The sequence below is a fragment of the Nerophis ophidion genome, linkage group LG10 (assembly GCF_033978795.1).
Source record: "Nerophis ophidion isolate RoL-2023_Sa linkage group LG10, RoL_Noph_v1.0, whole genome shotgun sequence".
NCBI lineage: Eukaryota > Metazoa > Chordata > Actinopteri > Syngnathiformes > Syngnathidae > Nerophis > Nerophis ophidion.
The window spans coordinates 66801371-66815574 of NC_084620.1; the positions used below are offsets into that span (position 1 = coordinate 66801371).

Consider the following 14204-nt stretch of genomic DNA (forward strand, 5'->3'; position numbering starts at 1 on the left):
CCATAATAAAGTTTTTTTTTAAATAAATGTGCTTTTCATGATGGTATCCTTACATCACACCCCAATTTTTACTGCATGCCTTTGGTAAGTGGCGGAGTGAGAAGGGGTTTTATAATAATTAGCGCATGCTTACCTTTACCGCATGCCTTTGGTAAGCGCAGGAGTGAGAAGAGGTTTTGAATTAATTAGTGCCCCGGCTGCAATTCAAGGAAATACAGTATATTTTGATACTCGATGCATGCTACCGTTAGCATTTTAGCTGGCTAACATTAGCAGGCGAGCTTATTTGGAAAATTTAACAGGTATGCAACAAAGTGTCGTATATTTTGGTGGTTCCTTAATGAAAACTGTAAGCAGGCTATAGTTGGCATGTTAACATAGTTAGCTTTTTAGCTCATATTTTTTGTGATTTCATGCTATCTGGCTGGCGAGCTAACTGTTCACATTTCGGTTGGGCTTTCACTCATTCACACACATTTTTTACCGAAATGTAAACTTCCAGTTCTTTGTGGAAAACAATTACTGTATTGGTTGTAAAAGGTGAACATTACCAAAATGTCTCCTACATCCTACGACTTGTCAGTCTGTAGCCATCCGTGGAAAAAGTTTGGGCACCCCTGCATGCTTTCATGTGGTTTGGTCAGGAGGTGAAATGGCAGCGTTTGGCCAGAGGGGGCAGCACCGAGCTTAGTTTGATTTTTCTTTGCTCACCAGTGAGACTGCACCACGGGTGGTGCGTTCAATGACCCTTGTTAGTTTGAAAAAATAAAGAGACCACAGTTACGTCTGTACATAAAAAAGGGAGTTTAATTGAAAATTTAGTGTAAAAAAAATAGCAATAATCATCTGTCGGGAGCCTGGGGGTGTTGCTTTTATGAGGCTGTGTGAAAACTGCCAGTTATAATCATGCTTTCCAACTTGAAAGTACAGAAACCAGATGGATGGCATTCAACGCTACCAGTAGTTAAATAACATTCAAATGCTCTTCCGAATTTTTAAGTAAACTTGTTTTATTCTGTTTTACATCGACAACTGTCAGTGCATCCTCCACATCTCAAAAAAATTAACAAAAACAAAAAAAAAAAATTGTCGATATGTAAAAATAAGTTATAGGAATGCAAACTAAAGGCCAAGTAGGATATGCAAAACAATTTTAAGGAAAAATAGGAGTTTAAGCAAAGACAATAAATAAATAAATAACCACAGATTGTGGAATGTCTACATGTTACAAATAAATTAAATGAAAATGTGGAAAAATGTACACACTAAAAGAGGGGGGGGGCACGCTGTACACTATTTGCCCAAAATAAGAAAACAATATGAATATTGCATTGATTGTGCATTTCACACCCCATAAAAAGCCCCCTGAAGAACACCAGGGGTTGGGGGGCCATGAAGTGTCAAGCGGTGAGATGGCGGGAGGCAATCGGGAGAGAAAAGGCAGAGCGGGGTGGAGGTGAGTGTGTGTTGACATTTTGTAGACATTCCGAAAAAGACAGGATCCAGTTTGCAAAAAACACCTGTTCAGGCTATAGAGTGAGTGAGCAGCTTTGAAGAGTAATAGTATTATATATATATATATATATATATATATATATATATATATATATACATACATAAATGTAGTGTGTGTGTATGTACACACGTGTATTTCAAGTATTCCATTCTCGGGAACCTCCCCCCTCTCTAATGCTAACAGCTTGTCAGCTTGGCGCGCAAACTGCAGGCTACTCCAAAATGAGATGAAAGCCCCCCCAGAAAAGCAGCTTTTCAAAAAAAGGCACTCCAAAATCAAAAAATGAAGTAGAAAAGAAACAAAAAAAGTTTGTCTTTAAAGCTCTATGAGAGCAGCCATATCTGAATAGGAAGGCCTTGCCAGCTGCATATACCAGCCTACTAACAAAACAAGTTAAGGGAGGGGGTGAATAAATAGAGCTGGTAAGACCGCCCAAACAGCAAAAAATGTTCCCCTTTAGGAAACAAGAGTTTGTAGAATGAAAGAAAAGATTAGGGGCAAATAAAGATAAGCAACAACAAACAGTAATAAATTAGAAAATTCCCTACAAAAGAGGAAAATTAAATTGTATTCCTGGCCACGGATTGGCCAGCTGGGCTCTAAGAGTCCTTTCAGTCCAGCGAGAGCCGTCCTCAGAGGCTCTCCTTGCTCGAGGTCGTGCTCGACGAGGAGTCCGTGTCGATGGTCCTGAGGCGGATGTCGCCGGCCGCCGGCTCCTCGGCGGCTTGCGGGGCCTCTGCGGCGGGCTTCCTCATCCAGAGGTGGTCGCAGATCTGCTCCAGCGTGGGCCGGTCGGAGGGGCGCAGGGCCAGGCACCACTTGATCAGCTGCTGGCACTCTGCGGAGACCGAGACGCCATTGGATGGGCTGCACTGTTGTTGCAGTACCCCTCCCCGCAGCTAGGGGGCGCCAGAATCAACACTTACCAACTGACACTCTCCTCCTGAAGTACAGCCTCCCTTTGAGGATCTCGTCGTCTTGCTCGAAGGGGATGTCTCCGCACACCATGTCGTAGAGCAGCACGCCGAGCGACCACACCGTGGCGGAGCGGCCGTGGTACCGGTGGAAACGGATCCACTCAGGCGGGCTGTACACTCTGGTGCCTGCCAACACACACACACACACAAAAAAACGGGTGTGACAAAGTGCAACACACTAGGTCACGTGACCCCCTCCCACAACAACCTGCAGATAAGGAAATTTGATCCGAGTTACATGGCTCGAGGCTCGGGTTTCACAACAAACACATCTTACGTGGCAGTGACTCACAATCCACGTTCGATTTCCCGCACGTTTCTTTTGCAACCTTCACTAAAGTTTAAGTACAAATGATTGTCACACACATACTAGATGTGGCGAATTTATTCTCTGCATTTGACCCATCACCCTTCATCACCCCCTGGGAGGTGAGGGGAGCAGTGGGCAGCAGCAGTGCCGCGTCCGGGGATCATTTATGGTGATTTAACCCCCAATTCCAACCCTTAATGCTAAGTGGCAAGCAAGGTAATTGGTCCCATTTTTATAGTTTTTAGAGGCGCAAATAGGATTTTTTTCCACAATCATCTGTTTTGTTGATTGCAAACTTGCTTTTTAAAGTAATATTTTTTTTTTTGTCATTAAGTGAATAATTTCAAATCAATATTGTTTTAAGTAGTATTTGCGAAGGGGATTATTTCAAATCAATATTACTTGTTTTAGTGATATTTATAGATTTTTTTTGTGTTATGCACTAATAAATTGGAAATACGTGTTGATAGATTGTTTCTAAATCAAATGTGCAAAAATAGACGTAAAAATGAAGAAATGACGGCAAAAACGTGCAGTACGCACGTCCAAAACAAAGTACTGCGTCACAGACTTAAGTGAACGCCTCCGCGTCGGAATATAGTGCCGGTTAGGGTGCATCAAAGGGCAGATAAACAGGACGTGGCTTACCGTCAAAATCGGTGTACACCGTGTCCTTGAGGATCGCCCCGGAGCCAAAGTCGATCAGCTTGAGCTCCCCGGTGCGCAGGTCCACCAGCAGGTTCTCGTCCTTGATGTCCCGGTGCACCACGCCGCAGCTGTAGCAGTGCCGCACCGCCTCCAGGACCTGGCGGAAGAACCCCCTGGCGGTGTCCTCGTCCAGGGCGCCCTTCTCGGTGATGAAGTCGAACAGGTCCTTGACGAGCTCCGGCCGCTCCATGACGATGAGCCAGCCGTCCGCCCGCTCGTAATAGTCCAGCAGTTTGACAACGCCGCGAAAAGACGAGCTGACCTTCTTGAGCAGGAGGACTTCCAGCGGCACCATGGCGCCGTTCTAGAAGGCGGGAAGGGAGGGGAGGAGGAGGGGGGGGATGTGAGTTTCTACACACGGATGAAATAAACCCGCGAATAAAAGCCAAATAAATACTTACAAGTGAACCCCATTCGGTCACTCGCTCCTTGGCGACGTGTTTTACCGCAACCTGGCGTTAACATAAAAACAAATAAACATTTAAAACAAATTCGGACATATTTAGAGGCTCCGGTGCTTGTCGCCGACGTACCGGTGCGCCGTCAGAGAGCCGGCTGCCGGCGTACACCGTCCCGAAGCCGCCGCTGCCCAGCACCGAGCCCACTTGGTACATCTTCTCGAAGGGCTCCTTCTCCGCTTTGACTGTTTGAAAGGACGACATGTTAGCCGTTTAAAAAAAAAACAAAAAAAAACAACCAGGCAGCCACTTTGCTGCCTTTCAAGTAAAAAAAAAAAAGACGCTTCAAAGAATTCTACCCACCGGGTTGAAGCTGGATTTTAACCGGCAGGTGGTCCATGCTCGACGGGTTGCAAATGTGCGAAAATGAACCAAACTTTGACAGCAACATGTTAAATTCACACACCCCAAAAAAAAAAACAAAAAAAAAACAGGAAAAAAAAAAAAGCTGCTTGTTGTTATTCCAGAAAAGAGTATTGAGGACTTAAAAAGGATGCGGGCTCCGTCTAAATAGTGGTGTGGCGCGTCCAGTAGTGGACACACCGCGCCCGTTAAATGCGTGTCACGACCGTAAAGTCGCACACCGTTGCCCGAAAACCGACATTAAAGCTGCTTCTTGACACAAGGGTAGATCCAATAAAAAAAAGCAAAGATCTCCCCGGGATGAAACAAGAACGACGACGAATAGTTGAAACGTCCTCCTCGATGTTGTTATCCTGAAGAGTCGCGGCTGTCTGAGCTTTGACGCGGTCTACCCCAGCCAATATTTTGACGCGCACCGGGGGGACGTTGCGTATCCCTCCGCTACGGATACAAACCGACCGTTTTCCGTCCAAAACACGGCAAAAACCAGCACGGTTTACCGAACACGCGTCTGAATGTACACGGAAACGGGAAATGTCCCTCGAACGCGCCCCTTTTATTGGAAATGCCATGTATTTATAAGGCGGACTACTTTGTCATAGTACGAGACGCGCAGGAATCCCGTCTGGGAGCTTTGCAGTGTGTTCACTACAGGACTCGGGAGGCGGCAGCCAATCGGATGTCGTATATAAATACTCACTTCCGCATATTGACCAATCGGGTTAAAGTTTTGCTATAAAGCAGACATTTAAGCGCACGTGGCGGCAATTCTGGGATCGCCCCCCCCCTCTCTCACCCCCTCCACACACACACACACTGTGCTTGCTTTATCAAACATGGACCACTTGTCAGAGCACACAGATGGACCATGGCAATCATTTCTCCCCTTAAATTGTTTTGTATTTGGATATATACAAAATACGCCCTAATTTATCGTCGAGTGGATGACTCCATCCATCCATCCATCTTCTTCCGCTTATCTGAGGTCGGGTCGCAGGGGCAGCAGCCTAAGCAGCGAAGCCCAGACTTCCCTCTCCCCAGCCACTTCGTCTAGCTCTTCCCGGGGGATCCGCGGCTTTACTTTCACTGTTATGCTGATGACACCCAACTCTACATGCCCCTAAAGCTGACCAACACGCCGGACTGTAGACAGTTGGAAGCGTGTCTTAATGAAATTAAAGCAAATTTTTTGCAAATTAACGCCCAAAAAACGGAAATGCTGATTATCGGTCCTGCTAGACACCGACCTCTATTTAATAATACAACTTTAACATTTGACAACCAAATAATAAAACAAGGTGACTCGGTAAAAAATCTGGGTATTATCTTCGACCCAACTCTCTCCTTTGAGTCACACATTAAAAGCGTTACTAAAACGACCTTCTTTCATCTCCGTAATATTGCTAAAATTTGCTCCATTCTGTCCACTAAAGACACCGAGAACATTATCCATGCGTTTGTTACGTCTCGCCTCGATTACTGTAACGTATTATTTTCGGGTCTCCCCATGTCTAGCATTAAAAGATTACAGTTGGTACAAAATGCGGCTGCTAGACTTTTGACAAGAACAAGAAAGTTTGATCACATTACGCCTGTACTGGCTCACCTGCACTGGCTTCCTGTGCACTTAAGATGTGACTTTAAGGTTTTACTACTTACGTAGAAAATACTACACGGTCTAGCTCCATCCTATCTTGCCGATTGTATTGTACCATATGTCCCGGCAAGAAATCTGCGTTCAAAAGACTCCGGCTTATTAGTGATTCCCAAAGCCCAAAAAAAAGTCTGCGGGCTATAGAGCGTTTTCATTTCGGGCTCCAGTACTCTGGAATGCCCTCCAGGTAACAGTTCGAGATGCTACCTCAGTAGAAGCATTTAAGTCTCACCTTAAAACACATCTGTATACTCTAGCCTTTAAATAGACCTCCTTTTTAGACCAGTTGATCTGCCGCTTTTCTTTTTCTCCTATGTCCCACTCTCCCTTGTGGAGGGGGTCCGGTCCGATGACCATGGATGAAGTACTGGCTGTCCAGAGTCGAGACCCAGGATGGACCGCTCGTCGGGACACAGGATGGACCGCTCACCTGTATCGGTTGGGGACATCTCTACGATGCTGATCCGCCTCCGCTTGGGATGGTTTCCTGTGGACGGGACTCTCGCTGCTGTCTTGGATCCGCTTTGAACTGAACTCTCGCGGCTGTGTTGGAGCCACTATGGATTGAACTTTCACAGTATCATGTTAGACCCGCTCGACATCCATTGCTTTCGGTCCCCTAGAGGGGGGGTTGCCCACTTCTGAGGTCCTCTCCAAGGTTTCTCATAGTCAGCATTGTCACTGGCGTCCCACTGGATGTGAATTCTCCCTGCCCACTGGGTGTGAGTTTTCCTTGCCCTTTTGTGGGTTCTTCCGAGGATGTCGTAGTCGTAATGGTTTGTACAGTCCTTTGAGACATTTGTGAATTAGGGCTATCGATTGATTGATCGATACTTTGAGTTCCTCCCGGATGGCAGAGCTTCTCACCCTATCTCTAAGGGAGAGCCCCGCCACACGGCGGAGGAAACTCATATCGGCCGCTTGTACCCGTGATCTTATCCTTTTCGGTCATGACCCAAAGCTCATGACCATAGGTGAGGATGGGAACGTAGATCGACCGGTAAATTGAGAGCTTTGCCTTCCGGCTCAGCTCCTTCTTTACCACAACGGATCGATACAACGTCCGCATTACTGAAGACGCCGCACCGATCCGCCTGTCGATCTCACGATCCACTCTTCCCTCACTCGTGAACAAGACTCCTAGGTACTTGAACTCCTCCACTTGGGGCAGGGTCTCCTCCCCAACCCGGAGATGGCATTCCACCCTTTTCCGGGCGAGAACCATGGACTCGGACTTGGAGGTGCTGATTTTCATTCCGGTTGCTTCACACTCGGCTGCGAACCGATCCAGTGAGAGCTGAAGATCCTGGCCAGATGAAGCCATCAGGACCACATCATCTGCAAAAAGCAGATACCTAATCCCGCGGCCACCAAACCGGAACCCCTCAACCAATCCCTTGACTGTGCCTAGAAATTCTGTCCATAAAAGTTATGAACTGAATCAGTGACAAAGGGCTGGATGACTCACAACAAATGAAATTGGGTAGACGGCTGGTGTCAGACTCAAGGCCCGGGGGCCAGATCTGGCCCGACGCATCATTGCATGTGGCCCGCAAAAGCCTGAATATAATATGCCTCAATATATTATCTTTCCATCCATCTCCATTTTGACAGGAAAAAAATGTATTGCATACTTTATTATGATCTGATAACGCAACAAATATTATACCATGGTACATTCCAAACATTTTTGTAAAAAAACAAAAACAAATTATACATTGCATACATTTTTATGTTAAAATAAAAATAAATCATTATACATTCCAAACATTTACTTTGTTAAAACAAAGATAAATCATGACACAATCCAAACATGTTTTTGTTAAAATAAAAATAAATCATGGACAAGCAGTAGAAAATGGATGGATACATTCCAAACATTTATTTTGTTAAAATAAAATAAAAAATCAATGCATTCCAAACATTTACTATGTTAAAATGAAAATAAATCACGTTACATTCCAAACATTTATTTTGTTAAATTAAAAATATATCATGATACATTCCAAAAATATATTTCTTAAAGTAGAATAAATAATGATACATTCCAAACAGTTATTTTGTTTAAAATAAAAATAAATGTTACATTCCAAACATTTATTTTGTTAAAATTTAAATAAATCCTAATGCATTTCAAACATGTATTTTGTTAAAATAAAAATAAATCATGTTACATTCCAAACATTTATTTTGTTGAATTAAAAATATATCATGATACATTCCAAAAATGTATTTCTTAAAGTAAAATAAATCATGATACAGTCCAAACAGTTATTTTGTTTAAAATAAAAATAAATGTTATATTCCAAACATTTATTTTGTTAAAATTTAAATAAATCCTAATGCATTTCAAATATTTATTTTGTTAAAATAAAAATAAATCATAATGCATTCCAAACATTTACTTTGTTAAAATAAAAATAAATAATTTTACATACCAAGCTTTTATTTTGATTAAAATAAAAATAAATCATGATACATTACAATTATTTATTTTGTTAAAGTAAAAATATATCATTATACATTCCAAACATTTATTTTGTTAAAATAAAAATAAATCATGATAAGTTTCAAACATTATATTTATTAAAATAAAAATAAATCATGATACATACCAAAAATGTATTTTTAAAAAATCATAATGCATTCCAAACATTTATTTTGTTAAAATAAAAATTAATGTTACATTCCAAACATTTATTTTGTTAACATTTAAATAAATCCTAATGCATCAGAATCAGTAATTAAGAGTCGGACAATATTGTAATATCGTATATCGGCAAAAAAGTCATTATGGGACATTTCTAATTCCAAACATTAGTTGTGTTTTAACAAAAATAAATATGTACTTGACCTATGATTTCGAAGCAAGATATCCATTAAAATGTACAGCGTAAAAATGGTTTTACAATAAAAAACAAAATAAAAAACCCTGGCATATCAGTCGCCACAGTTTTACTGTAAAAAAACATTGGTTTTGTTTTTCCATTTAAAAAAAAAACACTGTAAAATTATGGCGATTGAGCTGCCTTTTTTTTCTGCAAAACCTGCAGATTTTGTTAAGTGTACGTTAAAAATATGTATATCATAATCAAATGCATAGACAATTGTGTAACAATATGACAAGTTGAATCATTATACAAACCCCGTTTCCATATGAGTTGGGAAATTGTGTTAGATGTAAATATAAACAGAATACAATGATTTGCAAATCATTTTCAACCCATATTCAGTTGAATATGCTACAAAGACAACATATTTGATGTTCAAACTGATAAACATTTCTTGTTTTGCAAATATTCATTAACTTTAGAATTTGATGCCAGCAACACGTGACAAAGAAGTTGGGAAAGGTGGCAATAAAGACTGATACAGTTGAGGAATGCTCATCAAACACTTATTTGGAACATCCCACAGGTGTGCAGGCTAATTGGGAACAGGTGGGTGCCATAATTGGGCACCCACAAAAGCAGCTTCCCAAACAATGTGCACCCCTTTGTCCACAACTGCGTGAGCAAATAGTCAAAGAGTTTAAGAACAACGTTTCTCAAAGTGCAATTGCAAGAAATTTAAGGGATTTCAACATCTACGGTCCATAATATCATCAAAAGGTTCAGAGAATCTGGAGAAATCACTCCACGTAAGCGGCATGGCCGGAAACTAACATTGAATGACCGTGACCTTCGATCCCTCAGACGGCACTGTATCAAAAACCGACATCAATCTCTAAAGGATATCACCACATGGACTCAGTAAGACTTCAGAAAACCACTGTCACTAAATAAAGTTTGTCGCTACATCTGTAAGTGCAAGTTAAAGCTCTGCTATGCAAAGCGAAAGCCATTTATCAACAACATCCAGAAACGACGCCGGCTTCTCTGGGCCCGAGATCATCTAAGATGGACTGATGCAAAGTGGAAAAGTGTTCTGTGGTCTGACGAGTCCACATTTCAAATAGTTTTTGGAAACTATGGACATGAATTGATTAACGTGGACCCTGACTTAAACAAGTTGAAAAACTTATTCGGGTGTTACCATTTAGTGGTCAATTGTACGGAATAAGTACTGAACTGTGCGATCTACTAATAAAAGTATCAATCAATCAATCAATGTGTCCTCGGGAACAAAGAGGAAAAGAACCATCCGGATTGTTATAGGCGCAAAGTTCAAAAGCCAGCATCTGTGATGGTATGGGGGTGTATTAGTGCCCAAGGCATGGGTAACTTACACATCTGTGAAGGCACCATTAATGCTGAAAGGTACATAAAAGTTTTGGAGCAACTTATATTGCCATTCAAGCAACATTATCATGGACGCCCCTGCTTATTTCAGCAAGACAATGCCACACCACGTGTTACAACAGCATGGCTTCATAGTAAAAGAGTCCGGGTACTACACTGGCCTGCCTGGAGTCCGGACCTGTCTCCCACTGAAAATTTTGAAGCCTAAAATACGACAACAGAGACTTCGAACTGTTGTAACCCTAACCCTAACCCTAACCCTAACCCTAACCCTAACCCAGAGTCTCGGAAAACTGGCGTGCACAAGCGATCCCTCAGAAAGCTGGCGTGCACATCACTTGTGCACGCCAGCTTTCCGAGATTCTTATTTTGTTAGCGCAGGCAGCATGAAGCAGGGCTTTTATTGTGAAGATAGGAAATGTGCAGTCGGCCTTTAGAGTTTTGACGGAAGGGACGGCGCGAAAGTCTGTTGAAATAAAAAGTGTTTCTCGCCTTCCTCTCGGTCATTTTTTCATAATAATGAACTGGCAGCAGCCAGCGTCATCTCACAAGACCCTCGGGTGCCGTGAATGTCAATCAAGCAAGCTACGGAATTTGCCGCCAATGTTTTTCTTGTAAAGTGTATGGAAGCTGGATGAATGAGATGCCAAAAAACAACCACTTTCATGTGGTATTGTACAGAAAGGACAACTTTTTTTCTCCTCCATTTGAAAATGTGGGCGTTATCATCATTACTGTCTGATTCCAATCAATGCAAGTCATCAGAATCAGGTAATACACCAACTTATATTCTTGTCTTTGTGAAAGAAAGACATCTATATGTGTTACACATGCTTGTATTATCATTAAACACATTGAACTTGTTTACAAAAATGTCTCTTTCATAAATAAATAAATATAAATGATATACATAAATGAGGTAGATCCCCCTCAGGTTGGTCAATTGAAAAGTGCAGAAAAAGTGTGGGCACCCCTGCTGTACATCAAGCAAGAATGGGAAAGAATTCCACCTGAAAATCTTAAAAAATGTGTCTCTTCAGTTCCCAAACTTTTATTGAGTGTTGTTAAAAGCAAAGGTGATGTAACACAGTGGTGAACATGCCCTTTCCCAACTACTTTGGCACGTGTTGCAGCCAGGAAATTCTAAGATAATTATAATTTGCGAAAAAAATAAAGTTTATGAGTTTGAACATCAAATATGTTGTCTTTGTAGTGCATTCAACTGAATATGGGTTGAAAATGATTTGCAAATCATTGTATTCTGTTTATATTTACATCTAACACTATTTCCCAACTCATATGGAAACGATGTTTGTACATTATTGTTGATATATTATTCACAGTTAAATGTGGCCTGACGAGGCCAGCCATAACTGCGATGTGGCCCTCAATGACAACAAGTTTTACACCCACGTTCTAAACATTGGACACACACACTCCCAAAGTTTGCAGGTCCAGCTGTCCCATTTCAGGGCAACCTTTTTTTTCCCCTCCTCTGCTTTTCATCATGACATGCCCTTGGTTCACTGTGAACTTTCCACTCTTTATCTCCCCCATCCGCCGATAACCTGTGCATGTATGTGTGTATTTTTGACCGCTAACCAAACAGAAGCGTTTGAATGTTCCAGGGAACCTTATCTTGCCGTAGGGCCGAACCGGTGCAGAGTTATGTAAATGTCCACACGCGCTGCAAAGAACAGCTTCCAGCATATGTGTTTTTACTGTGATGACTACATTTCTTTAACAAATGCAAAAAATACTTAGCTTTACTATTTCTCCGAAACATTGAATGTTCAAAATTTAGTGACTGAATAGGTTATCTTTTAAAACCATCTGCATAAATGTCAATCTGAACCCCACTACTACCGACCACGCAGTCTGATAGTTTATATATCAAAGATGAAATATTAACATTGCTACACATGCCAATACGGCCTTTTTAGTTTACTAAATTGCAATTTTAAGTATCATGCTAAAACATTGCGGTTTGATGAGGTGTGCGCGTGACGTCACGCATTGCAGAGGACATTTTGGTCCAGCACCGTTCACAGCAATAAGTCGTCTCTTTTGTTGGACTCTGTGTTGCTGAATTTTTGCAATTTGTTCAATTAATAATGGAGACGTCAAAGAAGAAAGATGTAGGTGGGAAGCGGTGTATTGCGCCCGCCTTTAGCAACACAAACACAGCCGGTGTTTCCTTGTTCACATTCCCAAAAGAGGACGGTGAAGCTTTACTATGAAACAGAGCGGTCAAGCGAATAAGATGTCTATTTGGATATACAAACCCCGTTTCCATAGGAGTTGGGAAATTGTGTTAGATGTAAATATAAACGGAATACAATGATTTGCAAATCTTTTTCAACCCATATTCAGTTGAATGCACTACAAAGACAAGATATTTGATGTCCAAACTCTTAAACTTTGTTTTTTTTTTTCAAATATTAATTAACTCAGAATTTCATGGCTGCAACACGTGCCAAAGTAGTTGGGAAAGGGCATGTTCACCACTGTGTTACATCACCTTTTCTTTTAACAACACTCAATAAACGTTTGGGAACTGAGGAAACTAATTATTGAAGCTTTGAAAGTGGAATTATTTCCCATTCTTGTTTTATGTAGAGCTTCAGTCGTTCAACAGTCCGGGGTCTCCGCTGTCGTATTTTACGCTTCATAATGCGCCACACATTTTGGATGAGAGACAGGTCTGGGCTGCAGGCGGGCCAGGAAAGTACCCGCACTCTTTTACTATGAAACCATGCAGTTGTAACACTTGTCTTGCTGAAATAAGCAGGGGCGTCCATGATAACGTTGCTTGGATGACAACATATGTTGCTCCAAAACCTGTATGGACCTTTCAGCATTAATGGTGCCTTCACAGATGTGTAAGTTACCCATGCCTTGGACACTAATACACCCCCATACCATCACAGATGCTGGCTTTTGAACTTTGTGCCTATAATATATATATATATATATATATATATATATATATATAATTTTTTTTTTTTTTTTAAATCGACTTTTTTTAAAAAATCAATTAAGAATCGTTACAAAAAATAATCGTGATTAGAAAATTGAGTTTTTTGACACCCTTAACATTTTCGTATTTTCATAATTTCAAGCAAAAGACGGAGCATTCATTTCACAGACACATCACAACATTTGCTTTTCCCTTCAACAACAACACAACTACTATTACACACGATAAAGACTACTTTGGGACGAAGGTTGATCGAGAACCTGAAATGTTGAGCCTGGATATACGGAGGGTCTACAAGTTTTTAAAAGCTCCGGGGTAAGATCGGGGTAAGATCCAGCAAGATAAATACAAACTGCGAACACAATAAAACAATCACTTACTGGACCATGTCGGCTTTATGGGATGTTTATATCTTCCCGTTTGGATGAAGAATTAATCATCACCACCCAATAGGTAAAAAACTAAAAAAATTAACCAAACAAGTGCTTTTTCATCTATTTCGTTATCTCCGGGTCTAAGTTGGTAGTCAAGTTGACCAAATTCTCGGTTTATGGCAACATCCTTCTACTATCCAGGTAAGATGCATGATTTATGATCTAGAATTAACTTTCACCATCTCAGCGGCGGTGCAGCAGCTCATAGTTTGTCGGCGTTAGCGCTTACAATAACAATATTGCCAACACTGGGTTAATACTCAGGTCACAATTTGTTAATGGAGTATGTTTTGTACAGGTTTAGTTTTTTTTTAGATAAGCTGCATTGTTGGGGACCTTGCATAATTGCCAACCCTCCCGATTTTTCTGGGAGACTCCCGAATTTTTCGTGCCCCTCCCGGAAATCTCCCGGGGCAATCATTCTCCCGATTTCCACCCAGACAAAAATAATGGGGGCGTGCCTTAAAAGCACTGCCTTTAGCGTCCTTTACAAAAGGGGTGTCCAAACTTTTTCCACAGAGGGCCACACACGGTAAAATTTAAGCATGCATTTTGATATTTTT

At 41.4% G+C, this 14204-nt stretch overlaps 1 protein-coding gene across 1 annotated transcript; it reads right to left on the minus strand.

Annotated features, from left to right (window-relative positions):
• Window positions 1–990: 990 nt before the first annotated feature.
• On the minus strand, window positions 991–4854 carry LOC133561196 (serine/threonine-protein kinase pim-3-like). The gene is made up of 6 exons (XM_061914494.1): window positions 4273–4854; window positions 4045–4154; window positions 3913–3963; window positions 3452–3815; window positions 2443–2619; window positions 991–2354 (listed from the first exon to the last, which is right to left on the minus strand). The coding sequence occupies exons 1-6, from the start codon at window positions 4358–4360 to the stop codon at window positions 2149–2151; spliced, it is 996 nt and encodes a 331-aa protein (XP_061770478.1). The 5' UTR covers window positions 4361–4854; the 3' UTR covers window positions 991–2148.
• Between the last annotated feature and the right edge of the window lie 9350 nt (window positions 4855–14204).

Bases quoted from the DNA above. Each gene is read 5' to 3' on its own strand.
- LOC133561196 (XM_061914494.1), bottom strand. From the start codon at position 4,360: ATGTTGCTGTCAAAGTTTGGTTCATTTTCGCACATTTGCAACCCGTCG. The intron at 3,816-3,912 runs GTAAGTATTTAT...CCCGCCTTCTAG, and splicing joins TGACCGAATGGGGTTCACTT to AACGGCGCCATGGTGCCGCT. The intron at 2,620-3,451 runs GTAAGCCACGTC...GTGTGTTGGCAG, and splicing joins GGTGTACACCGATTTTGACG to GCACCAGAGTGTACAGCCCG.